This window comes from Dromiciops gliroides, chromosome 2, assembly GCF_019393635.1.
Source record: "Dromiciops gliroides isolate mDroGli1 chromosome 2, mDroGli1.pri, whole genome shotgun sequence".
In the NCBI taxonomy this organism is placed as follows: Eukaryota; Metazoa; Chordata; class Mammalia; order Microbiotheria; family Microbiotheriidae; genus Dromiciops; species Dromiciops gliroides.
The window spans coordinates 478324686-478351803 of NC_057862.1; the positions used below are offsets into that span (position 1 = coordinate 478324686).

A 27118-nucleotide genomic window follows, 5' to 3' on the forward strand; every position below is an offset into this window, starting at 1 on the left:
TTCATTTTATTACATTGTCCTGTAGAAGTAAATGAATTGTTTGCTCCATAAATGCTTCTGGCAACCTGTATTTAGTATTATACTGGTAATCAGTTAAAGCCTTATTGTATATTTATTCAAATGTTATTTTCCTGAAATGTTTATTGTTTCAGGTATATGTTTTTCATTTCAGATCACTGTCATTGGTCGATATGGCAGTACAAATGCTAGAGCAAAAATCCCATTAGGATTTTATTATGGTCACACTTATATCTTGCCATGGGAGAGTGAACTGAAGTTAATGCATGATCCTTTAAGAGGAGAAAGTGAATCTTCAAATCAACCAGAAATTGATCAGCATTTAGCAATGATGATTGCCTTGCAAGAAGACATACAATGCAGGTTAGTGCAGGATATTTAGTGTTACTTAATTCTAAAATAAACCACTTGACTGAGTGAATGAATGAGCGTTTATTACATATTTATTGTGTGCTAACCTTTGTGATAAATGGTAAATGTACAAACGTACAACAAAAATAAGACAATAGCTGTTAAAAATAAAGTTTAGTTGTATGGCAAATTGTAAGGCTCAGAAATTACAACAATAGATCTATTGTTTGGTGTCTGAGTGGCATGGAGGCAGGAAATATGGTAAGATCTATATCAGACTTGCTGCCTGCGGACAAGTTGAACCAGATTAAAATAAAGTTGGGAAATGTTCAACAAAATAAGTAGTCCTGTGAATAACCAGTTCATCCAGTTGGCTGCTGGGCAGCCAGGACCTAGGAGAGAGATTAATGGGAGGGAAAAATATAGTGGCTAGCCTAGATGTTGGAGGAACCAAATGAAGGTCAGGAGAATGGAATATTTGCATTGGTGGCACCTTTGCCTGGTGCATGTTCCTATAAAGAAAAAATTAGGGGGCGGCTAGGTGGCGCAGTGGATAAAGCACAGTCCCTGGATTCAGGAGTACCTGAGTTCAAATCCGGCCTCAGACACTTGGCACTTACTAGCTGTGTGACCCTGGGCAAGTCACTTAACCCCCATTGCCCTGCAAAAAAAAAAAAAGAAAAAGAAAAAATTAGTGCTTAAATATAAGAAAAGGAAAGGAAGTAGAAAAATGGTATGCATTATATAGTTACTAAAATATTTAATTGGATATTATGTTGGAGGGCTTTTTTAAATTAGTACTAGTGTTCCTTTCTTTTTATTTGTTATTGATAACTTTAGCATATATTCTTTGTGGTTTAATTCTTTTCATGTGTTTTTACTTGTGTATATTAAGGAAGAATGGTGGAAAAAAATTTTACTTTGTGTTTTTCCTTCATAGGTACAATTTAGCTTGTCATAGACTGGAAACCCTTTTGCAGAGTATTGATCTTCCTCCTCTCAACAGTGCCAATAATGCACAGTATTTTTTGCGAAAGCCAGATAAGGCAGTTGAAGAAGACACTAGAGTATTTTCGGCCTATCAGGACTGTATTCAGTTGCAGCTTCAACTCAATTTGGCTCATCATGCCGTACAAAGGCTCAAAGTAGCATTAGGTGCAAGCAGAAAGACCTTGAGAGAACTTCCTGAAGCTAAAGATTTAATTCAGATGTCCTCCACTGAGCAATTACGCACAATCATCAGATATCTCCTGGATACTTTACTTAGTCTCCTTCATTCTTCCAATGGTTTGTGTTGTGTTTATTTGATTTAATTTATCAGTACATTTGGGATCACAGTTACTTTGTTCTCTAGTGTTGGAATTGTAGTTTATGTATAAATAATTTGGGGCTTGTTCTGGCTGAATGAAAATGTGCTTATGCATGGTAATATTTCTTATTTAATTTCATTGGCAAATGTTTACATAGAAGTTTTCAGGGCAGCTAGGTGGTGCCGTGGATAAAGCACCAGACCTGGATTCAGGAAGACCTGAGTTCAAATATAGCCTCAGATACTTGACACTTACTAGCTGTGTGACACTGGGCAAGTCACTTAAATCTCATTGTCCCACCAAAAAAAATAAAAAAGTTTTCATTTTTCTCTTTTGGTAGTTGTAGGTTTCTGCAGTCTTTGTCCTTGTGTCTGTGAATTGTGATAGGCAAATTGGTGGATATCTGAAGGTTTACATATTAACTCTATTGTTCCAATATATTATCTTTATTTTTATAATCAAATTGCTTTCATTTAGGTTATGAAAACACCATTTAGAAAAAAATTGAAGACATAGTCAATGCCCTCTTATGAACTTTTCATGGCTGTAATAATCAATTTCTTATCCTTTTCTGAAACTATTATGATAGATTGTGGATTGCTTTCCCTTCATCATATCTCATTCCGAGATTTCCCAGTCCTTTACATATCTACCAAAGTGATTTTCTGAAAGGACATATTCAAACATGTGGCTTGTGTAGTCAACATATTCCAATGATTCTTTATTGCCTTTTAGATTAAATATAAATTCAATATGTTACCCATCTAAACCCCTTCATAGTGTATCCCTAATTTATCTTTTCATCTTTACTACATATGTATTCTCCTTTGTGTATGTTGTAGTCTTAGCCAAACTGGACTTCTTACCATTTTATCTATACAACTTTCTGTCTCCGTGCCTTTGTATTGGTTCTTTCATGCCTTGAATATAATATAAATAATATAATATCACCTCCTTGTCTTAGAGTCCCCATTTCCTTCATGATTCAGCTCATGCATCTTTTTCTAAATGAAGCTGTTTGTAGTCTCTCCAACTTCTAGTATCTCCTCAAAAATAACCCCGTATGTCTTTCATACACATTTAACTATGTATGTTGTTTCCCCTAATATATGTAAGCTCCTTGAGGGAGGGATTGCTTCAGATTTTCTTTGTATCTCCTTATCTTAGCACAAGCCTAGTATGTAGTAGACACACACTTAACAAGTGCTAGTTCAATTTCTTGACTACTAATACTTCACTTTTCTTGCCAAAAGCAATCGAGAAACAGAACATGGAAGCAAAATTGAACATGATTCCTTTTTTATTTAGTAGATAGATCTGATCAAGTAATAACATTTGTATTTGAAAAAAAAAAACTAGTTGATTTTTTTACAATCATCTTTCTTAACAGTTTTCCACATTATTACATTAAAATTTCAATCACTTAAATTCAGTTAATTAAAATTTTAAATTAAGAAACCATTCTTGTTTCCCTCTCTACATAGGACACTCAGTCCCTGCGGTTTTACAAAACACATTTCATGCTCAGGCATGTGAAGAGCTATTTAAACATCTCTGCATCAGTGGAACCCCAAAGATACGTTTACACACTGGTCTTCTCCTCGTTCAGCTCTGTGGTGGTGAAAGATGGTGGGGGCAATTTCTTTCCAATGTTCTTCAGGAATTGTACAATTCAGAGCAACTTCTTATCTTTCCACAAGACAGGTAGGACATTTCCATTGTAAATGGACTCATTTGGTTTATTTTCAGTGGTTTGATGTAGGGAGACCATATGAAAGCTGAGGACAGAGTGAAAGAACCACTAAGCAATTTAGAAATAAAATTTATCAAACATCACAACTGTTCCTAAGCATAGTCTTTAAAATATTGCTTAAACCTTGAGTCAGGACCAGAGAGATTCAAAGATGGATAATAATGTGAGGTGACTAGAGGAAGGAGATACATTTCGTGGTTTTTCAGGTCAGACTTTGTTCATCATTTATTCTTGTTGCCCTAAGGGAGGTAGAGATAAAAACTATGTTTTCTAGTACAGGAACCCTGGTAAATGGTAATTGTCTTCGATTGTAATTAAAGTACTTATTCTTCCTCTTTTTGCATTCCTGAAAGGAAGAAACATAGAAATGTTGGAATTTAAAAAAAAATCAAAATAAGTATACATTGAAATATTAAACATCTATCACACCCCTCAGTTTATGAGTGTAGATACACTAATAGAACAAAAAATGATATAACAAAAAACAATTTAACTTTGGTAGTACAACTGTTATAAATGTGCTTTATTCTTGTCCTCTTTGTGATTGACACAAGGAGGATAATTGCTCTTTATTTCATTCAGTTTCTCCAGAAAGCAGACTGGTGTATGAAAATATAAACTCCTCTGATGAATTTAAAATGCCCTGGTGGACCTGACCCCAAACTATATAAACGGCCTCATTAGATAATACTCCCTGTCCTATACTCTCAATTCTAGTGCCAACAGGCAATAACAGAAGAAGCTAATTTTCTAGTTTTTATCATTACTATTACTCATTTTTGAATTGTTAAGTTTTAAGAGGTTTTGAGCCACTTTAGCTAATGGATTAGCAATGAGAAGACAAAGTTTTGGTTTCAGTTCTGCTAATAATCAGTTATCGTGACCTTGAGGAAGTCACTTTCATTATTTGTGACCTATGACTTTAGGACTTGATATTCTCTAACTCTTTATTCTGTACAGCATGCATTATATTTTGTGAAAAGTTGTTTACCTAATATTAAGAGCTTTTGCCTTAGGAAATTTAGTTATTCTAATTTGTGTAATCCTTTTCTTATGACTTGTTAACCATTTAAGTTACCTTTAGTGCAAAATATGTGAATTATATTTAACTGACATACAGAAACATACTTTTAAATCTCTCTTTGGTATTCACAGGTAAATGTTAACCCAAATGCCCAACATTCCATTTAATTTTCTATTTTTTTTCATTACGTTATCATCTAGCTATGGTAAAATTTCATTTCCCTTTCCCCCTTTTATTTGTATTGTTCTTATTGCTGACTTCTTGTGGATCAAATTAAAAGTGCTTATTTTAAATGCATTTTCTTAATACATTTCATTTTCTTTATTCATTTATATATGTATTCAACTTTTAGTTATTAAATACTTGCAGATTCTTTTCTGGAAGGAGTCATAAGAGGTCATATAGTACATACCGGTCTGTATTACGGCTGCTGGCCTGCCTCCCCCGTTACAAAATGGGGAATCTGAAAATCTGAGCCAAGAAGTGACTTGGGCTGGTTACATGGCTGGTCAGGATTTGAATCCTAGTCTGCCTCTTGTACTTTTTGTCATTCATCATTCTTTATGCACAAAATCGATATATCAAAAAAAAACTTAGTGGGAAAAGTGACAATTATTGGTTTTGTTTGTGGAATACAGTTAGCTATTTACCTATTAATTTGTTGGTGGTTTTTTTGTTTGTGTTTTGTTTTTTAGGGTTTTCATGTTGCTTTCCTGCATTGGCCAAAGATCACTTAGTAACAGTGGAGTCTTGGAAAGCTTGCTTAATCTCCTGGATAATTTACTGTCACCTCTTCAACCGCATTTGCCCATGCATAGACACACAGAAGGTAATGATGATGATGATGATGATGATGATGATGATGATGATTATTATTATTATTATTATTTTGGTGAGGCAGTTGGGGTTAAGTGACTTGCCCAGGGTCACACAGCTAGTAATTGTTAAGTAATGATTATTTTAATGATGAGATACTTCTATGTCTTTATAAGAGAATATTATGTGTTTGCTGGACTATTTTACTACTCATAATAACATAGTATTACATTAATTTGTATCTTCAGGATTTTGCCAAAAGCTATATTCTTGACGTAGGCTAAAGGAAACAATAATTAATAATATTTTTTTCCTTCTTAACTATCAATTTTTTATTCTTGGAAAGGGAAATTTGTAAGTCGTTAAGGATATGTTTCTGGGAACATTTTTTACTTTGAAGAGTGTGGTAATAATTTGTTCATTTTGCTTCATAATTTAAAGTTCTTTTATCAAAAAAAAGTATTGATGTGTATATATTTATCTCTTTTTTCTTTAAATAACTCTTCAAAAAGATTAATTGTTTTATTTTATGAGTCTAAAATCTCGTTTTTTCCTTTGTCTATTTTTTTTCTTTGTCTCTTGTCTCCTTCTTGTAGGAGTATTGGATATTCCCATGATCAGTTGGGTTGTAATGCTGGTGTCCAGATTGCTAGATTATGTTGCAACCATTGAAGATGAGGCAGCAACTGCCAAGAAACCTTTGAATGGTAAAGAAAGGGAGAGGTTTTTGACAGGTATCAAATGTTTACATTACTATGTTAAGGGGAAATATGATGGTGATGTTAGAGTTTCCCAGTACTCCAAGCATTGGAATGAATTTGAGCTTCATTGTTGAAAATTTGAGTTAATGAATAAAATTAAATCATGCAGTACAGATTTTAATAATTGAGCTTGATGGAAAATAGGCCCTTCTGTAAGGGGGACCATTTGTTAAAACAGTAATTATTTTTTAAAAGCCAACATGGAAGCTAAGTACTACATAAACACTATAATTTAGTAAAAAAAAGTTCAAAGTAATGCTTATAGTATATGCCAGACTCTGCATGTGTAGTTCCTCACCTCCATTAGAAGGGTTTCCTTCTTTTTCCTCTCTTGTTCTAATTGTTTTGTATTCTTTTTGCTGCTAACAAAAAATTTTGAGTTTAAGATGGGAGGCAGTGTTGTACACTGGGAAAGATGTGGAGAGAAATTGGGGATGTCAGTAGAACTTCACAATTTAAGAGCCATTCCTCAGTGATTCTAGATTGTTTTCCTGAGACTCTGCTGAAGAAGATCATGAATCAACTTTTTCCTCTTATCGTTTCTTATAACTTTTCATATTTAAAAACAAAACTAGGAAAGCAGTCATGGTAGTTAAAGTGCTATAAATTATAATGCAGAAATAAGTGATTTACAATTACATTCATAGATTTTAAAGAAATACTGTCTCTTCCTCACTTAAGAAAAAATTCAACTTCCTTTTTTGCCTTTTTTGGGGGTGGGGTGGGGCAATGGGGGTTAAGTGACTTATCCAGGGTCACACAGCTAGTAAGTGTCAAGTGTCTGAGGCCGGATTGAACTCAGGTACTCCTGAATCCAGTGCCAGTGGTTTATCCACTGTGCCACCTAGCTGCCCCCCAACTTCCTTTTTTGGAAAAGAGCATTATATTATGAAGTTAACTTTTATTAACATGTTGTTAAACTTGATGCTTGCTCCAGGCCTTTAGTTGAAGTATTACTGCACTCTAGAGGAAATTTATAATAGACTACTGATTACACATCTTCTGTATCATGGTGTAGCATAGTAGTACAGGCAGAAATGAATTCCTATCAGCTGCATATTGACTTTGGACACCACAAAATAACATTATGTTGTATTGCATGTTTATTAAATATTTGTAATCTGGTTTGGGCAGCACTTGGGAGTTTTAGGTACTGCATGTGATATCCCATAAGTTTGGTACTCCTTCTAGTGGAAGGAGCACTGGAATAGAATTTACTAGCCCAAGATTATCTTTTTGACTCTGCCACTAAGAAGCTTAGTGAAATCGTATCATCTCTTTGGTCTTCACGTTGCTCTTTTGCAAACTGAGATCTGGATCATCTTCTGCAAGGCCTTCTGAAAAAATTTGTAATTCCCTTCAAAATCTGCAGTAATGTGTTGGAGCGATTATTTCAAACACTTTCTTCATTTTTGAAAGGAAATATTACTTACGAAGCTACAGAGTGCCATTTGAGTTGGACATGTTGCTCTTAGCCTACTGATTCTATGTTGTAGAAAGTTTGAGCGATATTTTTTGTCAAACCAGCTAACTAATTCTATTTAAGGCCTGTAGAAATTTTAGATTAATGAGACATGTAACATGATAATGCAATAAAACTAAGGAAAACAATTAGTCAATCAGTACTTGGAGTTATTTACAAGATGAAGGATGATAAAAATGTAAAATGTTTTTTTACAAACAAGAAAGGCATATTGTCTTTTTAATAATTCTGGCAAGTTTCCCTTTAGAAGTTTTGAAAATTTCCTTCCCCTTCTCTAACCATCTGCTAACTCCACTCTGCCATGCATACTTAAAATTTTAACTTTATAATATCTGCATTATTTACATGTTTCCTAAGGGGATCCATCAGTAACCATTAATGAGCTTTTTTTTCTCCCCACTGAGTTAGGTCACCAGTGGAGTTTCATTAACAACAGTCTGCATACTCAAAGCCTAAATCGATCTTCCAAAGGCAACAGTAGTCTTGATAGATTATATTCCAGAAAGATCAGAAAGCAACTTGTTCATCATAAACAGGTAATTTTCAAAGTTTTTAAACTTTAAGCCTTTTTTAAATTTTTGATTATTTTGTAAATACCTATTATTTAAAATGTTAGCTTTAGACATTATTCTCTCACTGGCTGTTACTGAGAATTTTCTGTTTTGATCTTCCGCTTATTCCTCAATTATGGAGCACAGGTTCTTTTAGGAATGTTTACTTTCCCATCTCTTTCATGGGCCATAATGCAGTACTTCATTTTGTTTTTGTAAGAGTTACAGTTACTTTGGGCAACACTGATTTTTGTCACTTTTAGGAATGATAAATTCTGAGTAGTTATCTGGTAGTAGTAGTAGTAGTAGGCCTCCACCAGTCTCGGACGACCATGGATCAGCACCTTGAAGAGCCACAGGCCACAGTGTGGCTGTGCAGTCCAATGTGGGAGCCACAGCTCCTAAGTGACTTATAACCCAGTAACTGCTGCATCCCATAAGGAGTAGCTGGAGTGTCCTCTCCAGGGCGCTGGCCTGGGCAGATAAATATGGAAAACAAGCTGTTGCCCATGCAGCAGGTTTTCCCTCTCTGCGACATTGGTGGATCCAAAGGAGAGGCAGAGCCAATACAGTTTGGCACCAGTGCCACCGCAGGAGTTGCCAGAGGGATGTAATGTCCAACATCCAACTGCCTAAGGGACTCCAACTCCCGATTTTTCCTCAGGGTTAACTTCCGAAGCCTTTCCCATGTATGGGTATAGCCGCAAGGCAGAGGAGGTTTAAAATCAGGGTTCCTTCCCCTAGGTGAGTTGCCTGCCAAGGCTAACGAGCCCCACCTGCCCGAAGCGACTGGTTTTAAGGCACCAGTGACTCTCGTTCCCCCCTTCTCCTGTTAGTGGAAACAGTTCTGCCACGAGAAGGCCAGGGGTTGGGCTTTGGTTGTCAGAGACTATTTGAGACGCACGCCATTGGAGCATTTTATAGAGAGTGGGAGCTTATCCCCACTCCTACCCTGGCATGACAACCTTCTGTTTACATGCATATTAGTCACATTGGCATAGTAGTAAGGTGTTTTAAATAGATTTTGGGAATGGGTTTTCTTGATAGCAACATTGGCTTAAAATTAATTCCAGTGTCTTTAAAAGGATGGACTTGTAGACTTTTTATAGTGCTCCAGTCAGGGAACCCGAAGGATAACAGTGCATAGATCTTAAAGTAGTAGGAAAGGAAGAAAGGAATAGTTATTTATATAAAGCATATTATGTGCGAGGCACTGTGCTAAACATTTTACAAATATTATCTCCTTTGATGCTGACAACTGCCTTTGGAGGTAGATGTTGTTATTCCATTTACAGTTGAGAAAACTGAAGGAAGCATAGAGGTTATATGACTTACTCAGGGTCACAGAATAAGTACATGAGGCCTGATTCAGACCCAGTGCTCCATCTACTGCACCACATAATTATAACCTGTAGTTAGTTAACTGATATCCCCAATCTAAATGCCTCTAAATACCAGCAACATCTTAGAACCATCTGCAAATCACTAAAGTGTCTCTGTACCCTAAGAACCCATGTGACTGTTTCAACTCCTTTGCCTCTGAAACCTTCCATATATGTTTCTGCCCCATTAGAATGTGAACTGCTTTGTATAGTGGAGACTGTTTTTCCATATTTATAGCCCTAGCACTTAGCATAGTGCTTTATACATAGTAAGTGCTTAGCAAATGGTTCTCTTCACTGGTTTATGTGTGCTTTCTGTTATTTGAAGCCAAATAACTGGTTGTGAGTAGAACCCTTTAATAAAAAGCTAAATAAATTAAAAAAAAATAGATTCAAAGTAAATGCATGGTAATTTTATAGAATTAGAAGAAAATTCTCAGTCACAGGTTCAGGAACTTATTTTCCAGATTCTTGTGGGTAACTGCATTCTGGTTAATTGATTCTTGGTGACAAAACACCTAACAAACTGATTTTTAAAAAATAACACATATTACATTACATTTTAAAATTCAAATGGAGGTTTATACTTTTTTGTTAATGGTCAAATTCCATATGCTTTATCTAGGATACCACCTTCTCAGTATTTAGGTATTTGGGAAACTGAATTAGTGCTTGTGAAACTGACTGACTGATCAGAAGGTTTCTTGGTGAGCTCAGAATCTTAGCAAAGGGAATTGAATCATCTTTTAGGATAGTTTTATCCTTCAGGTAAATCAGTAGTTTTTCTCTTTTTAACTAAATACTTTACCAGAATACCATTCTGGTTAGTGGAACACATGCTAATATAATCTCCCCATATTCATTTTTCCAGCCCATCACTAGAACTTTCATTTTTATATTTGTTATGTTAGACATTCAAAACTAATGAGTTTTTGAGAGGAGTTGGTTTTTTAAAGCACAGGCTGATGATATTTGGGTTTTATCCCAAAATCTCTAAGGAGGTTTGAGAGCTGCTTTAATCTCATTCATAATGGCTTCAACAACTATATTTTTAGGTGTATTTGGGGGATATTTCTTCAGATGATTGTTTGCATTGTTTGTTGATTCTTATACTCTGTTAAAACAATTTCAGGATATAACTTATTATTATATAGCAGCTAGGTGGCGCAGTGGATAGAGTACTGGGCCTGGAGTCAGGAAGACCTGAGTTCAAATCCAGCCTCACACATTCCCTAGTTGTGTCACCCTGGACAAGTCACTTAACCTCTGTCTGCCTCAGTTTCCTCAACTGCAAAATGGGAATAATAATATCACTTATCTCCCAAGATTGTTGTAGGGATCAAATGAGGTAATATTTGTAAAAGTGCTTAGCACAGTGCCTGGCACAGATTAAAGGCTTAAATTAATATTAGCTTTAGTTATATATACATATGCATATATATGTATATGTGCATGTGTGTATATATATTTATATATGTGTGTGTATATATATATATATATATATATATATATTTTTTTTTTTTATGTATACTTTGCAACTATTGCAATTTAAGTGAACACTTTGCATGTGAATAGAGTATTCTATACAGTTTTTACTAGAAGTTTTGGCCCCAGTTTAGAAGAATGCTGTATTTCTGTGGCTTATATTTTTATTTGTTAATTTTTATTTTTTAGCAACTTAATTTATTAAAATCAAAACAGAAGGCTTTGGTGGAACAGATGGAAAAAGAGAAAATACAAAGCAACAAAGGATCATCGTACAAACTTTTGGTAGAGCAGGCAAAACTAAAGCAGGCTACATCAAAGGTATTGTGATCTTACAGCTTTTAATTAAAAGCCTACCTACTTCACAAAAAGTAGTTTGCCATTTTATTCTTTTAAATAAGTGATTCCTGCGGTTTTGATCCATGCTAATCATTACCATCCATTTAATTCACCAGTCACTTGAAACCCCAGCTTGTTAGTCTTCTTTTCAGTGAACCCGCTTATAGGACCTTCAATCAGAGCCTATATAAAAGCATTTTGATAATTGCATAATTTTAGTCTAATCTTAGATTATATAGTTGATATATTTCTGCTTTGATCTTTGATTCCTTAATTGTTATGAGACTTATTTCAGCATTAGGTAATAGTCAAAAATTAGTAGCCCACAGTCAGACATGTTGTGCACAATACCTTTCTGGAGAGTTAAGGAAGGAAAGTGAATAAACATTTATTAACAACTACAAAGTTCCAGGCACTGTGCTAAGCGCTTTTAGAAGTATTACCTCATTTGATCCTACAACAACCTTGGGAGGTAGGTGCTATTATTATTTTGATTTTACAGTTGAGGAAACTGAGGCAGACAGAGGTTAAGTGACTTGTCCAGGGTGACACAACTAGCCAGTGTCTGAGGTCGGATTTGAACTCAGCTCTTCCTGACTCCAGGCCCAGTGTTCTATCCACTGCGCCACCTAGCTCCTCACTTATTCTTTAGAAGCATTGGTGTAGGAATTACTTAATTATTAGGAATTAATTTTTGTTTTACCAATTACTTTTATGGGGAAGAATTGTTATATTCTGAAATAACAAAAAAATGACATTGGGCTTCTCAGAAGTTACTTAAATTTTAAAAAATGATAACTAGCAATAACTTTAAAGTTGCACTGTTTTGTATTTTTTTTATAAAGCTTATTCCCCTTAAAACTCCTCAGTTATTAATTTAAAACAATACATGTCTTTAAATCCAAATTTTTTATGTACTTACCCAAAATGTGAATATATATATGCAATGCAGATGTAATTAAATGAATTTATTTTAAAGCGATTAAAGGACTCTATTCATCATCCTAGAAATTAAAAAAGGACTGAGACCAGAATAATATTTACTCTACTTATCTGTTATTTATTACTGTGTATATTTTTTTTATGCTAAAGTAGGGAAACAAACATATCAATATGTCACTTCAAGGAACCTAAAAAGTCTTGTTGTTTTCATATTTTGGAAGACTTATGATTCTTAATAAATTAGTTTTTCCAAGAAGTAATACAAAATAATTTTGAGGTTCTTATAGAATGGTAAAATGCCATGAGGCATTTTACAGAAGGTTCTTACAGAACCTTTGAGGCTCTTACAGAAAGGAACAAAAATGCCACCCATAATCTATGGGTCTAAGTGACCTGTGGTAAACCAATAGACAGATAAAACCTGATCCTGTCTGCTTAAGATTTTGGACATTTTGTTTTGTGACTCTTAAAACAACCCCACTAACATGTTACTTCATAGGAATTAGTCATTAAGTACATCATGACCCAGTTTCACTCTGACATTGTTAAACTTTTAGCAGTAGTTTGAGTTTCTCTAAGCCCTTGTGACACTCTCTTCACTAATTTTTAGATTGCTATCATTTATAGTATTGTTTCTGTAGTTCTAATCCCCAACTTGAAATTGTTTTGTCTAATGTTATTTAGGTTGGGTATGGGCAGGGAATAGAAAGGCATTGTGGGAGTTCTGATAAAATGTACTTCTATCCCCATCAGCATAATTCTAATGCAGCTTTGCTGTGGGGGGGAAAAGGTTTGATCTTGTTCTGATTGTTTCTTTGTAACTTGTATTGACATTCTGTGTTTTAGATATTTAATTGCCTCAGACTTAGTTACTATTGGTCTGTCATATTTGATTCAATATTTGAGTATTGTCCCAGTGACCAGCTTTATTGCAATTTAGTTTTCTCCTTAGAATTTGATAGTCCTATGTCTTTGAAAATTCCCCCTGCCCTGAAATTATCAAAGTTTTTTCTACTTGTTGTACCTCATTTTAATTTTATATGTACTGTAATAGCTTCGTTAAGAAATGTTAGCATGATGTAAAAATTATTTAAATTCTCTGTACAGCACTTTAAAGATTTAATTCGTTTACGTCGCACTGCGGAATGGCCTCGCTCTACATTAGACACAGAAGTCTCAACCACAAAAGAAAGCCCAGAGATCGAACCCCTTCCGTTTACTCTGGCCCATGAACGTTGCATCTCTGTTGTGCAGAAACTTCTGCTCTTCTTCTGTCCATGGATTTTACTTGTCATGCAGATCTCCTTTTGTTTATTTGTAAGGTAAATAAAATAATATTTTTTACATAAAAAAATTAAGGGGAACAGGCATAGTAGAATCATTAGAACATGATTAGTTAGAAATTGGTAGAAAGCAATAGTTGTATACTAATAGCTAAGTTTCATACATTACTTTATAGTTTACTAAATGCTTAGCTCACAACTCAGTACAGTAGGTAACATATGAAGTATTATTACTCCCATTTTATAGATTGGGAAACTTAAATTAAAGCCTTTCAGCCATACTGTATGCTGCATACTATGCAAGGTGACTTGCTCAGTGTTACATGGTCCAGAAAATGCCACAGCTGAGATTTGAATCTGGGTCTTCTGACTCCGAATCTGTTTTTGTACTATGTCATGCTGCCAATCAAAAAGAAAACAAAAACAAAAATAAAAACCAGTCTTTTAAAATTTGTCCTGTCTCCCCCACACACACCCACAACACCCACCTTCCCTCATCACCCCCCTGGTGAATTCATCTGTATAAGCAATTTCCAGTTGAGAACTCCCTCATCTATCAGTGTAACTTTACACCTTCCCTGCATCTTAGAGAAGTGCCTGGGTGTGCTTAGATGGTAAGTGTTTTATCCTGAAGTACACAATCAGTATGAGTCAGAATGGATGTCAATACAGGTCTTTCTGACTGTAAAGCCAACTCACTTTCAGCCATTCTGTGTTGGATGCCTTTCTGTGCATGTTGTTGTACACTCTCTTCTTGTTTCCATTCCTTTATCTCTTACCCATTTTGTTAAATCTCATTTCTTTTTTTTCTCACCTTTTTCTCTTGTCTCATCATCTACCTGTCTCTCCTCTTGTACCTCCCCCAACCTCCAACCCCTTTCCTCTTTACAACAGCCTTAGGTATCACCTTGTTACAGATGAGGCAATGGAGGCTCGAAGCTTTAAACTCATTTAAGTGATATCTTTAGAAGGCCATAGTTGACTTCAATGCCACAAAATACTAAAATAAACTGTTACTATGCAAAGATGTTTTTCCCTTTCATTCAGTTATTTAAAAGTTTTAATCATGCTGTTCCTTTGAAATATACTGTTCAGCAATTCATTTGAGCAATTATAAATATAGAATAAAATTGGACTAATGAACTTTTTTAAAGTATGTTCAAACATATAGAACTAAGAATAATCATTCCAGACCCAATTATTTTGACACCTAAGACAGTATGTGTTTCTTAGAGGTTAATTTGAGAACAAAATACATTTTAAATGTTCAGGAGAGTTATTTTACAAATTGAAATCATATTGTTGATACAATTTACTTTCCTGATGTTATTTATGTTTTCTAAAATTTATTAAAGGTTCTTGCAAGATTGCAAATGCCACTCGACCAACAATTCATTTGTGTGAAATTGTAAATGAAGCTCAACTTGAAAGACTCTTATTACTTATGGTTGGAACTGACTTTAATAGAGGAGATATATCTTGGGTGGTGCTTGGGCTCAGTATTCCTTGAGTTGTATGCTACAGGACTCTTAGCGGGTAAGTTAGAATTTCTTTTCTTAGGTGACCCATTTGATTTGTGCTTGAAAAAAATTTATTTTAACTCTAAAACAACTGTATTTTCCTTTGCCTTTTATAATATAATTCAGAAAATACATTTGTATTTTACTTCTAGAAAGTCCTTTTGATGCATTCATACCAAAAAAAATTACTTGAAGATTGTGTTGACAGTTATTATTACCCATATATTTAAATGTTGCACTAGGATTTTCTTAAGCAGTATGAAACTCATTAAAAAATTATCCATAGGAAAGATTAGTTAGATAATATATAATAGATAATATGGCATTTTTCATTCTTGAAGCCTAAAGAGAATGACTAAATTTGTTATAAAATTTCTTAGAAAAATATTGCTTATTAGAGCTGTTGTGACTTTATCCATAGGCGAGTTGTTAGCACCAGTTGCTGCTGAAGCTATGGAAGAAGGGGCAGTGGGAGAAGATGTAGAGACAACAACTGGGGATTCTGATGATTCTCTTCAGCAGTCTTCAGTTCAGTTGCTAGAAACTATTGATGAACCTCTGACACATGATATCACAGGTAAAAAATTAGCATACATTGAGTATTTTAATATTTTATAACCATTAAGTTTTTATTATTACAGTAGAACAACCCATAATTTAGATACTTTTAGTAGGGACTATAACCAGAAATATGGAAATTCAGAAGATTTTTATTTCCTTTTTGTAATGACATTAATTGTAATAAAGTTTGAAATCAAAAGTACTTCATATATAGTTTCTTTAGTTGGCAAATTTTAAATTAGTTTCAATAGATTTCTAAAAAAAGTAATAAAATAATAGATTTCTAAGCTAAATTTCAGGTAATTCATTCTAAGTGTAAGAACAAATTCAATCATAGGTGCTCCTCCTCTTTCATCTTTGGAAAAAGATAAAGAAATTGACCTTGATATTTACAAGATCTGATGGAGTTGACATTGATCCTTAGATATTGATTTGGAAAAAGATCCTCTTGCAGCCAAAGTCTTCAAGGTATGGATACTTTAAGCATTTAAATTAATTTGTAATGATTTCTTAAAAATCAGTCAGTGTTTGTTTGATGTCTCCTATATACAGAAAAAACCAATTATTTGATTCCACAACATAGGCCATTGTTTAATAATTTTCACATTAAATATTACAGAATCCATGAGATAATGACTTGAAATTGATACAGAAGTTGTTAAGATGTAATAACATTTCTTTTAGATTATTGTCAATAATAAAACTTTCTGGGAAGAAAAAAGTGATAATTCTTTTCAAAATATAATTGACTGCATTAAAGGAGAAAAATGTTAATATTGCTATATTCTGAATATGTAGCATGTAAATCAAGAATTAGATAATCAATGTGATATAAGAATTAAAAACATTGAGTGTTATCACTAAAACAAATGAATTTAATATAAAATAGGTAATTCTTAAATGTTTTATTAATTTTGGTTGAAGATTGAGTTGGCAACTCAGTTAATATTAATTATTATCAGTTATTATTATTAATTAATATTAGAGTAAGGTATAATTAGTGAATTTAAATATACACTAGATACTATTTACAGCAGTTCGCATAAGTGTGAAGTAGACTATGTGTTTGAGAAATGTAAATCTCATGAACTTTTCTGTCATCATGAAATTTGTGAATAGATGGATGGTGCTAACTTCATGGAATTAGATGTTAATTTTGACACAGTAAATAGAAGATTTCACCAAAGTGAATAGGGGGGAAAACCCCACATTCCCTTCTCTTTCTCATTTTATCAAGCCTATAAGCAGCACGTGTATGATATTGGGGTGCTGATTAATGGCACCTACAATTAATAACCCTTACATCGGAGGTCTTGGAATCCCTGTAGCAAAACCACAGCAACAACAGAAAAAATATGGATCACAGACTGTGAGTGTGTCGGTTTTCCGTCAAGTATAGTTTTTATTTGTTTTATTAGTGAAATATAATGTTAATGAGTAGAACTGTTGGGAAGACTGGAAAGATCTCAAAAGACATTTTGTCTCCTGTGATTGAAAAATCTATAATGTCCTCAGTATAGGAACTGCCTCCACTAATTTGTATCAAAAGACTTCTGTGATTTAGGACATTTATCCAAAGTCAGACAGTTAGTATCTGCAGTCAAGTTTGAATGTCAGTATTCTTGATCACAATCCCAGCAGCAAAGACCATCCTTTCTCTTTCTTAGTAAATAATAGAATATTATTTATTCACCAGCCTTAAAACTAGTAAGGACTGATTTCGTTTCCTTTACTGAACCTTTTGTGCAGTTATAAATAGAAACAAAATAATTAACAAAATAAGTGTCATATACAATTTTGGAAACTTATCTTAGATGTATCTCTCCTCTAACTGCTTAGAATCTTTTTAATTAGCTAATTTGATTTATTTTGTTCATCTATTATTTGTCCCCTATTTTAAAGAGTATGTGCAAGTGAATAAAGTTGTAAGAAAATGAGAAGGGGCCTTTTTGTTAACTTAGAAAAAAAATATAATAACAGTTTAAACCCTGCTACCTTTTGATAACTTTAATAAAACTCCAGAGTTTACAAAAGCAGGTGAGGGGGCAGCTAGATGGCGCAGTGGATAGAGCACTGGCCTTGGGAGTCAGAGTACCTGAGATCAAATCCGGCCTCAGACACTAAACAACTTACTAGCTGTGTGACCCTGGGCAAGTCACTTAACCCCCAATTGCCTCACTAAATAAATAAATAAATAAATAAATAAAGCAAAAGCAGGTGAAAAGATTGTGAATATAATTTAATTTAAATGGCAAAAAGCACTCTTCTAGCATAGAGTTCCTGCATCTTAGTAGTAGTTAATGTGCTACTGGCATGCTAATAGCAAAATAAAGGAAAAATGGACAAAAGAAAAAAGAATTGGGTATTTAATGAATGTACGCTTTATTTGGGAGGTTAATTTTGGTGAGTGAACCTGTAAATTAATTTCCCTGATGTCCATATTATTGTATGTTGTCTTACATCAGTCTTTATTTCGGGAATTAATTAAATGAATTGAAACTGGAGGTCATCTGAGAGAATATTGGGGTATACTGTGATAACAGTGTGATTTGTTGTTTGTTTACCAAAATTTAGAACTCCATCCATTTGTTGTTCCTGCATGTCAGGATCTAAAGACTGGGCCCCAGATGGCCATCATGCAAGTAACTGCCTAGTAAATAAGTACTAGAATATTCTCATTTATTGTCAACAATGAATAAAGCTACCTGGCCCCTTCAGTTTGGTGTGTGATCTATACAATATATACTTTTCTCGTGTTTTCTAATTGATTACTTAAATCATTTATCAAGTGCTTGGTGTATGCCAGGTACTATGTTAAGCACCTAGACAAACCATCCCTGCAGGGAGATTACATTCTTAAAGGAGGAGACACCATTTAGATAATAACAATAACTAGCATTTATATAGTACCTACAAAGTGCCAGGCACTTTGCAAGTATTATCTCATTTTATCCTTAAATGACCTGGTAAGTCTACCCTCTGGTATACCTTAGAATATCGCATCCCCAGCCTCTTCCCCTTCCTTGCACTTTTCCTTCCTCCTTGAGAATAGGAATTATCTTTCTTATTTGTTTCCCCAGTTATTATTATTGTCTCCTTATCACAGATGAGGAAACTGAGAGAGTAAATGACTTGTCTAGAGTCACACTATTAAGTGTTTGAGGTCAGAATTGAAATAGGTCAGTTGCTCTGGAGACAACTTTTTAAAAAAAATAAACATTATTTTTTAAAGTTTTGAGTTCCAAGTTCTATTCTTTCTTCTCTTTGCCCTTCCTTGAGGTGGTAATCTATCAGATATAGTCATTTTGAATAAGAAAACTCAAAATGAAAGAATGAAAGTGAAAAAATAGCATACTTCAGTCTTGCTCAATCAATATGAATTCTTTCTTTGAAGGTGGATAGTATGCTTTATCATTTGTCCTTTGGGGTTGTCTTGATCAGTGTTGCTGAGAATGGTTAAGTCATTGACAATTCTTCCTTGAATAGTATTTCTGTTACCATGTCACAATGTTCTCCTGGTTCTGCTCACTTCACTATACATCAATTTGTATAAGTATTTCTAGGCTTTTCTGAAATCATCCTGCTTGTCATTTCTTATAGCACAATAATATTCCATTGCATTCATATACCACAGCTTGTTTAGCCATTCCCCCAGTCGATGAGCATCCCTTTGATGTCCAATTCTTAGCCACCACAAAAACAGCTGCTATAGATATTTTTCCTCTTGTGGGGGGTGGGTGTGAGGCAGTTGGAGTTAAGTGACTTGCCCAGGGTCACACAGCTAGTAATTGTCAAGCATATGAGGCTGGATTTGAACTTAGGTCCTCCTGACTCCAGAGCCCAGTAATTCTATCCACTGCGCCACCTAGCTGCCCTATGCTATAAATATTTTTGTACAAATAGGTCTTTTTCTCTTTTTGGGGATGTCTTTGGGATATAAACCTAGGGGGTGGTATTGCTGGATCAAAGGGTATGCACAGTTTGATAGCCCTTTGGACATAGTTTCGAATTGCTCTCCAGAATGGTCGGATCAATTTCCAATTGCACCAACATCCAACATTTTCCTTTTTTATTATATTAGCCATACTGTCAGGTGTGAGGTGCTTTTCTCTGATCAACAGTAATTTATAGCATTTTTTCATATGACCACAGATAGTTTTGATTTCTTTGTCTGAAAACTAACTGCCTGTTCATATCCTTCAACCATTTATTTATCAATTGGATAATGACTTGTATTTGTATAAATTGATTCAGTTCTCTATATGTTTGAGAAATGAGTCCTTTATCAGAGATACTAGTTGCAAAATTTTTCCTCTAGTTTTCTGCTTTCCATTTAATTTTGTTTGCACTGGTTTTGTTTATGCAAGTTTTTTAACTTTATATCATCAAAATTATCTCTTTTACATTTTGTAATGTTCTCTATGTCTTCTTTGGTTCTAAATTCTTCCCCTGTCCATAAATCTGACAGATTTATGAAAATTATCATAGACAACTTTTAATACGATCTATGCAGAGAAGATTAAAAGACAAAATTATAACAGGGCTTTGGAAGATTCTACAATTTTTATCAACACATCCTCAACTTTGGGTGTGTTTTGAGATGCCCCTCCCAGCATAAGCTCATCACCTTTAATCTCATCTCTGTGCTTGACACCAGGTCCTTAGTCTCTTCTTCCGCTCTCATTGAGTGCTGCTGACCAGACTCCTCTCAATACCTTTACAACATCTACTGCTCTTGTCTAATTTCAGTTCCTGAACCAAAAGCCCTCTGGTAGACTTAGAATATTGCATCCCCAACCTCTTCCCCTTCCTGGCACTTTCCTTCCTCCTTGAGAATAGAATTATCTTTATTATTTGTTTTCCTAGTCATTATGCAGAACTTTACTAGGTACTTAATAAATATTTATTGAGTTAAACAAACTACACTTGGAGGTCCTTATGCTAAATACTATGTGTGCAATATGAGGAAATATAAATGACACAAGATGAAATTGGGGAGAGTAGCTGAATGTGCAGTAGAAAAAAAAAGTGCTCTGTTAGAATTACAGTAGAAAATTAATGGCATCTCAGGGCAGACACTGAAGTAAATTATTCATCAATAATGAATATGAAATCCATAAATTATGTTATATTGAAGCAAATTAAGAATAGTGTGGAATGTTTTTAGTTTTATCACACAGACATCTCATATGCTTTGTGTCCTTTAATCTTCTATGCACAGATATTTTCATCTAAAAAATATGGATAGTGTAGGTTTTTATCATCATAGATGTCATAGTATTTGATTCATTTGTGCTATTTATTTCTCTTTTCTTAAATTGCAATTCTTTTCTCCCTTGATTTTTGTAGCTCTGGATGCCCGTTCTAGAGGTTGGACTTGAACAGCAAGCAGAGCTCATGTTGAAATGATGTCTACTTTGGAAGCAGATTCTATTTTACAGGCATTAACAAACACATCGCCAACATGTAACTAAAAACTATTTCATACTATGATTTTAAAAAACATTAACAGGTTTGCTTCCTTTTTAAATCTTTGCAAACCAATGTCTTTCATTTTATTTAAAGTTAAATATATATAAGTTTTCCCTGAGTAAAAGCACTCATTTAACACTTTATGTCGCCATACATTTAGTGTTGATATGAGTCAGGTGTTTTTAAACATTTTTTTCTCGCTTATGGTTTATCTTGTGCACTAGAATTATATTCAGGAAGGGATTTGAAGAGTATTTAGTTCAACTACATTAATTCAGTTAGATGAATGCATAAATCAGTGTGTCATTACAACTTTTCTAGGTAGTTTTCATGTCACCTTGCCATTTAATTTTCTGTGTATATGTCTAAGAGAATCATCTTGATCTCAAATTTAAGTTTATTTTCTTGTGAAATCATGGAAATGTTTGTTTAATTTTCAGTTTCCCAGTCTCCCTCTGGAACAGATGATTCATTATTAAGGGGGTTTCAGGCAGCCAACCAGGCCAATCAGCTGATAATACAATTGTCCTCCATCCCTATGCTGAGTAATTGCTTCAACAAACTTTTTTCCATGCTTCAAGTTCATCATGTTCAGGTATGACACTGAGAACACATGAAATTATCATTTTTTGCTTTATGTATTCATTGAGGAAAACTGATTATGTGTAGAAGTAATATTTTGGGGAGTAAAATGTTGGGGAGGAAGATTTATAGAAAAAGTATTTTGATATTTGATTCAGTGTATCAAAATTCAAGACACAGGGCTTTATTTTTATGTAATAACTATGTATATGAGGCAGTTCGGTGGATAAAGTGCTATATCTGGAGTCTTCTTCCTGAGTTCAAATCCAGCCTCAGATACTTGTCACTCAGCCACCTGTGTGACCCTGGACAAATCATATAGCCCTATTTGCCTCAGTTTCCTCATCTGTAAAATGAGTTGGAGAAGGAAACAACAAACCACTCCAGTATCTTTGCCAAGAAAACCCCAAATGGGTTCATGAAGAGTGTGATTCGAATGAAAACGCTTGAAAAATAACCTCTGCATGTGGTTACAATAAATGAGGATGTATATAGGTTTTTTCTAGTACAGTTTTAGTACCAAGATTATTCTTTTGTGTTTGTGCTACTGTATAGCATTAGAATCAGATTTTAAAACATTTATTTATTTAATGTGAATTTTAATAAATTGCAACGAACTAGGAAATAAGATGGAGTAAATGCTAAGCTGAAATAATTATTTACGTAATCTTTAATTGTGTTTCAGTTTTTAAAAAATGTACTGTTGGCTATACAAACCTTCTAAAGCTTCATTTTAAATATTTACTTTTTAGTTGGAGTCCCTTCTACAATTATGGCTTACATTAAGTCTAAACTCTAATTCTTCTGGGAATAAAGAACATGGAGCTGACATTTTCTTATATAATGCTAATCGGACACCTGTCATATCTTTGAATCAAGGTAAAAGAGTAACAAGATTAAAGTAGCACCTTATATAACCAACGGGTGTCACCAAAGACAGTGAAATTTTGTGCTTGAACTTCAAAAATATAAATGCCACAACCACATGTACAAATTCTGCAACTTGTAAAAGAAAAAATTTGAAAGCTAATTATTTAAAATTTTGAAATATTTATGTTTATTATTAAAATTTAACATAATTACCATCTCTATTTGATTTTTGAACTTCGTACAAATTTTTTACTAGCTGCTGTTCCTAGCTTTAAGGCCTTTTAAAGAATGAAATTTTAATATATAAATAGTGGTTTGGATGTGATCCCACTAGAAAAAACCTGATGTAAATTAGGGATCTGTGATCATATGGAAGAAGACCTCTTTAGCCTATTCGGCATTGTGAGAAAGTATTATCCAGAAATTATCACTCATTCAGTGCAGAGCCTGTTAAAATTGTTAAAATTAAAAATTTATTATTAAAAAACTAACATTAAAAACTGTTAATAACAAATTTGTTATATTTATACTACCTAAGGTTATTAAACTCAAAACTAAACTAACTTTTGGGACATCTTGTATACTTGTATTGTAATCATTTTGAAATAAGGAGTGTTCATTTTCATCTTTGGATTGTGTGTGTGCGTGCGCGTGTGTAATATATACAATATCAGCGGTTTTGTATAATATGTATATCTGTTTTGAATATGGTTAGTGCTTTAAAAATGTATGTCTGTTTTTGTTGTCTTGTTTTTATCTTCATGATTTGGGATCTCATGTTATCTCACAGCATATTATGGTGGGTAATAAGCAAGAAGAATTAGGATTTTAACATAAAAAACAAATTTGATATTCTGAGGCAGTATGACTACAAAGAAACATAAGATAGGTTAAAGCTTATGGGATGTTATTGAAGGGGAAAATTACAGGAAGAGGTAGAGAGGTGCATATTTTGGTAAGAGTTGTTTTAAATAAGAATTTCCTCATAATTAGAGCTATGCAAAAGTCTTAGTTTGCATTGATAGTCACTGAGGATCCTTCTGTCACTGAAATTCTTTTATTTTTTTGATTTTGCTATTATAGAGTAGCATCGATAGAACAAGTTTATTTTTCCTCTTAAATGATCTAATAACTTGAGAGTCGTGTGTTCTACTTATATCTTATAGAGCCCACTTTTGAAAACCTGAAAATTCTTGTTGAGATTGTTTTCCTAAAAAATAGTCTTAATCCCTTCTCTATATTCTTTTTTCTACAGCATCAATAACTAGCTTCTTAACAGTATTGGCATGGTATCCCAATACTTTACTCCGGACATGGTGCCTAGTGCTTCATAGCCTAACACTCATGACAAACATGCAGCTTAACTGTAAGTTAACTTGAAATTTTACTTCTTTATAACTTTGAGTAAAGGGATATTAAGGTTATCATGAAATATGATACTGGGTTGCCAAGATAAATTTTGTTCAAAATTCTATTACAAATTTGAGAGTGGTCAATTACTTTTCTGGCTTGTTATTAATAACTTATAAAAGTTGATTAGTCTGTATCAAAAGGAAATGTACCTTTTGTTTTTCTGGGTAGGTGATTCTTAGTTGTAATCCCATTTCCTTTGCCCTCTGGAATATCATATTCCATGCCCTCCAGTCCTTTAATGTAGAAGCTGATAGATCTTGTGCTATGCTGACTGGGGCTCCAGAGTACTTGAATTCTTTTCGGCAGCTTGCAATATTTTCCCCTTGACCTGAGAGCTCTGGAATTTGGCTATAATATTCCTAAGAGTTTTCCTTTTGGGATCTCTTTCTGGAGATGATCAGTGGATTCTTTCGATTTCTATTTTAGCTTCTTCTTCTAGAATTTCAGGGCAATTTCCCCTGAGAATATCTTGGAAGATGATGTCTAAGCTCTTTCCTTGATCATGGTTTTCAGGTAGACCAATAATTTTCAAATTATCTCCCCTGGACCTATTTTCCGGGTCAGCAGTTTTTCCCAGAAGATATTTCACATTGCCCTCTATTTTTTTATTCATTTGGATTTGCTTTATTGTGTCTTGGTTTATCATAAAGTCACTGGCTTCCATTTGTTCAATGCTCATTCTTAGGCAATTTTTTTCATCAGAGAGCTTTTGTACCTCCTTTTCCATTTGGCCAATTTGACTTTTCAAGCTGTTGACTTTTTTCTCATGTCTTTCCTGCATCACCCTCATTTCTCTTTCCATTTTTTTCCTCTACCTCTCTAACTTTATCTTCAAAGTCCTTTTTGAGCGCCTCTATGGCCTGAGACCAATTCATATTTTTCTTGGAAGCTTTAGATATAGGGGCCCTGATGTTGACATCTTCCTCTGAGGGTGCACCTCGGTCTTCCTTGTTACTGAAGAAACTTTCTATGGTCCTCACCTTTCCCTTTCTGCTCATCTTGCCTTTCTTTTACTTGACTTGGCACTGTTTCCAGGCTGCAGTATCCCAAGCTTCAGAAGTCCCAGGTGGTATGATTTAAGGAGGATCAGGTTTTTCACTCACCTAACCTGTTCCCTGGTCCGTAGATGACCCCAGACCAACTTGCTAATCAACCAGCTTTGTGTGTTGTGGTTGTCAGCTCCAATGAGCCTGTACCCCTCCCCCACCTGGGCCACTGCTACTCAAGCCTACCTCCTGGTTCTCAGCAGGGGTGAAAAATCCAAGTTCTGCCTCAACACCAGCATAGACCCCTGTAGTCTTCCCCCTGCCCGGGGCTCAGCCCTCTCACCAGACTGTGAGCTTAGTTCCAGACGACACTAGCACTTCAGCTGATTCAGAGGCTTTGGGGGTCTCCTTCTCTGTTGAGGCCTTCCTGGGACTGGATCTGTGTCAGGGTGACTGTGGGCTTGGGCTCCACTCCTGTCTCAGCACAGTAGCTCCCTCCTTCTGACCTTCCAAGCCTTTCTTGGTTAGAAGATGATTTCAGCACATTCTTCTGTGAGTTTTGCTGCTCTGGGCATTTTCTTATGGCGTTATTTGGATGTTTTTTGGAGCGGTTGTGTCATGAGTTCGAGAGCTCACTGCCTTTCCTCTGCCATCTTGGCTCTGCCCCGGAAGTCACCTTTTGTAAAATTAATATCTTCAGCATGGTTTGATTATATATGAGTTCATATAGCAAAATTTCAAACTTAAATTCTTAATTCTTGCATTAGTAGTGATAATTTTATAATTGAATGTTAGAGACATGAAATTGTCGAAGGGTTAGATGAAATGAAATGAAATGAAAAAATTATATCCTGAAATAAAAAATAGTTTTTCTTCTAGTTTTGAAATTTTTTTCTCATAAATAAAAGTTTAGGGGGAAGTCTAGGTGGCGCCAGTGGATAGAGCACTGGCCCTGGAGTCTGGAGGACCTGAGTTCAAATTCCAGCCTCAGACACCTAACACTCACTAGCTGTGTGACCCTGGGCAAGTCACTTAACCCCAATTTGCCTCACCAAAAAAATAAAGTTAATCAAGGTCAGTCAAGACATTAAAGTACATTTTCTTTCAACCACATTTGGTTTTTTTTCTGTATACATATGACTTACAAAATTACAGTAGAGAGATAAATTTATAAAATCAGTATGTTGGAGAAAATCTCTATAACATCAACAAATTGCTTTACATCAAGTTGTAAAACTGGTTAATTACTGCTCTGGCTTGTTATTATAACTTATATAGTTAATTCCAAAAATGAAAATTTCTGGCCAGGAAGGCAGGGAACATTGAATTACATAATGACTTTCAATTTATATGTGTTCATTGCTATTTTTTGCGGTAATGAATGTTCATAGAAAAAAAATAAAATGTTCATGGATTCCCTATTGGATTTATTTATTACCAGGACATGAAATAACTTTAAAAGTCTTTCGTGAAACAGAGGCATTTAGACTTGGGTTTGATCTGTGATTTCAAAGTAAATAGTAGAGAAGGGCAGAATAACATGCCATAGAAGTGCAGTTGATATACATCTATAAATTTTGTAAAGAAAGTACAAATGAAAAAATGACACCCTTAATATATAATAGCTTCCAAAAATATTGCTAAACAGTTTTGTTAGCAATATAAACTAAGTTTTGTCTTCTGTATGTTTTTGTTTTTGTAGCTGGTCCAAGCAATGCTATAGGAGCTCAGGAAAGTACTGCCCATCTACTGGGTCTCAGATCCTAATCTTATTCATGTCTTAGTAAAATTTCTTTCAGGAACTAGTCCTCATGAACAAATCAACACAGGTCCCAAGGTAATAGAGCCTTTTCAGTATCAATAATTCATACAAGTTCCAAAAGAAGTATATTTCTTGCATATTCCTCACTGTATTGTTATTTAAAGATGCGTTTTGTGGCAAATATTGGATTAGACACTAACAATGATGGTATATATTTGTTTTCTTTCTCAGTATTTCACTCATTTCAAATATGGGTGCTTATGTTATCTAACAGTCATCTCTTTCCTGTACCAGTGCTACCATCCCTGTCCACTTTTATCTGTGTCTCTAATGAGGGAAAATGTAATTATATATAGTCATATATGCAAACATCCAACTGAAAAAATCAAATTATCATTTAAACAGAATAGAATTAACATGAATCTAAAGCCTTATAAATTATGTTTATATCTGT

General features: G+C 34.3%; 1 protein-coding gene across 1 annotated transcript in view; it reads left to right on the forward strand.

Moving 5' to 3' along the window:
* Positions 1-27118, forward strand: part of BIRC6 (baculoviral IAP repeat containing 6) — a 304070-nt gene that overhangs the window by 127824 nt on the left and 149128 nt on the right. The window contains 21 exon segments of the mRNA XM_043981000.1: positions 173-381; positions 1310-1656; positions 3164-3383; positions 5152-5285; positions 5869-6006; positions 7925-8052; positions 11124-11255; positions 13323-13482; positions 13485-13532; positions 14854-14979; positions 14982-15038; positions 15419-15595; positions 15917-16047; positions 16817-16972; positions 20929-20980; positions 20983-21045; positions 21492-21646; positions 22386-22512; positions 23759-23869; positions 26605-26654; positions 26656-26739. Of these exon segments, the coding sequence (XP_043836935.1) occupies positions 173-381; positions 1310-1656; positions 3164-3383; positions 5152-5285; positions 5869-6006; positions 7925-8052; positions 11124-11255; positions 13323-13482; positions 13485-13532; positions 14854-14979; positions 14982-15038; positions 15419-15595; positions 15917-16047; positions 16817-16972; positions 20929-20980; positions 20983-21045; positions 21492-21646; positions 22386-22512; positions 23759-23869; positions 26605-26654; positions 26656-26739 (2805 nt within the window).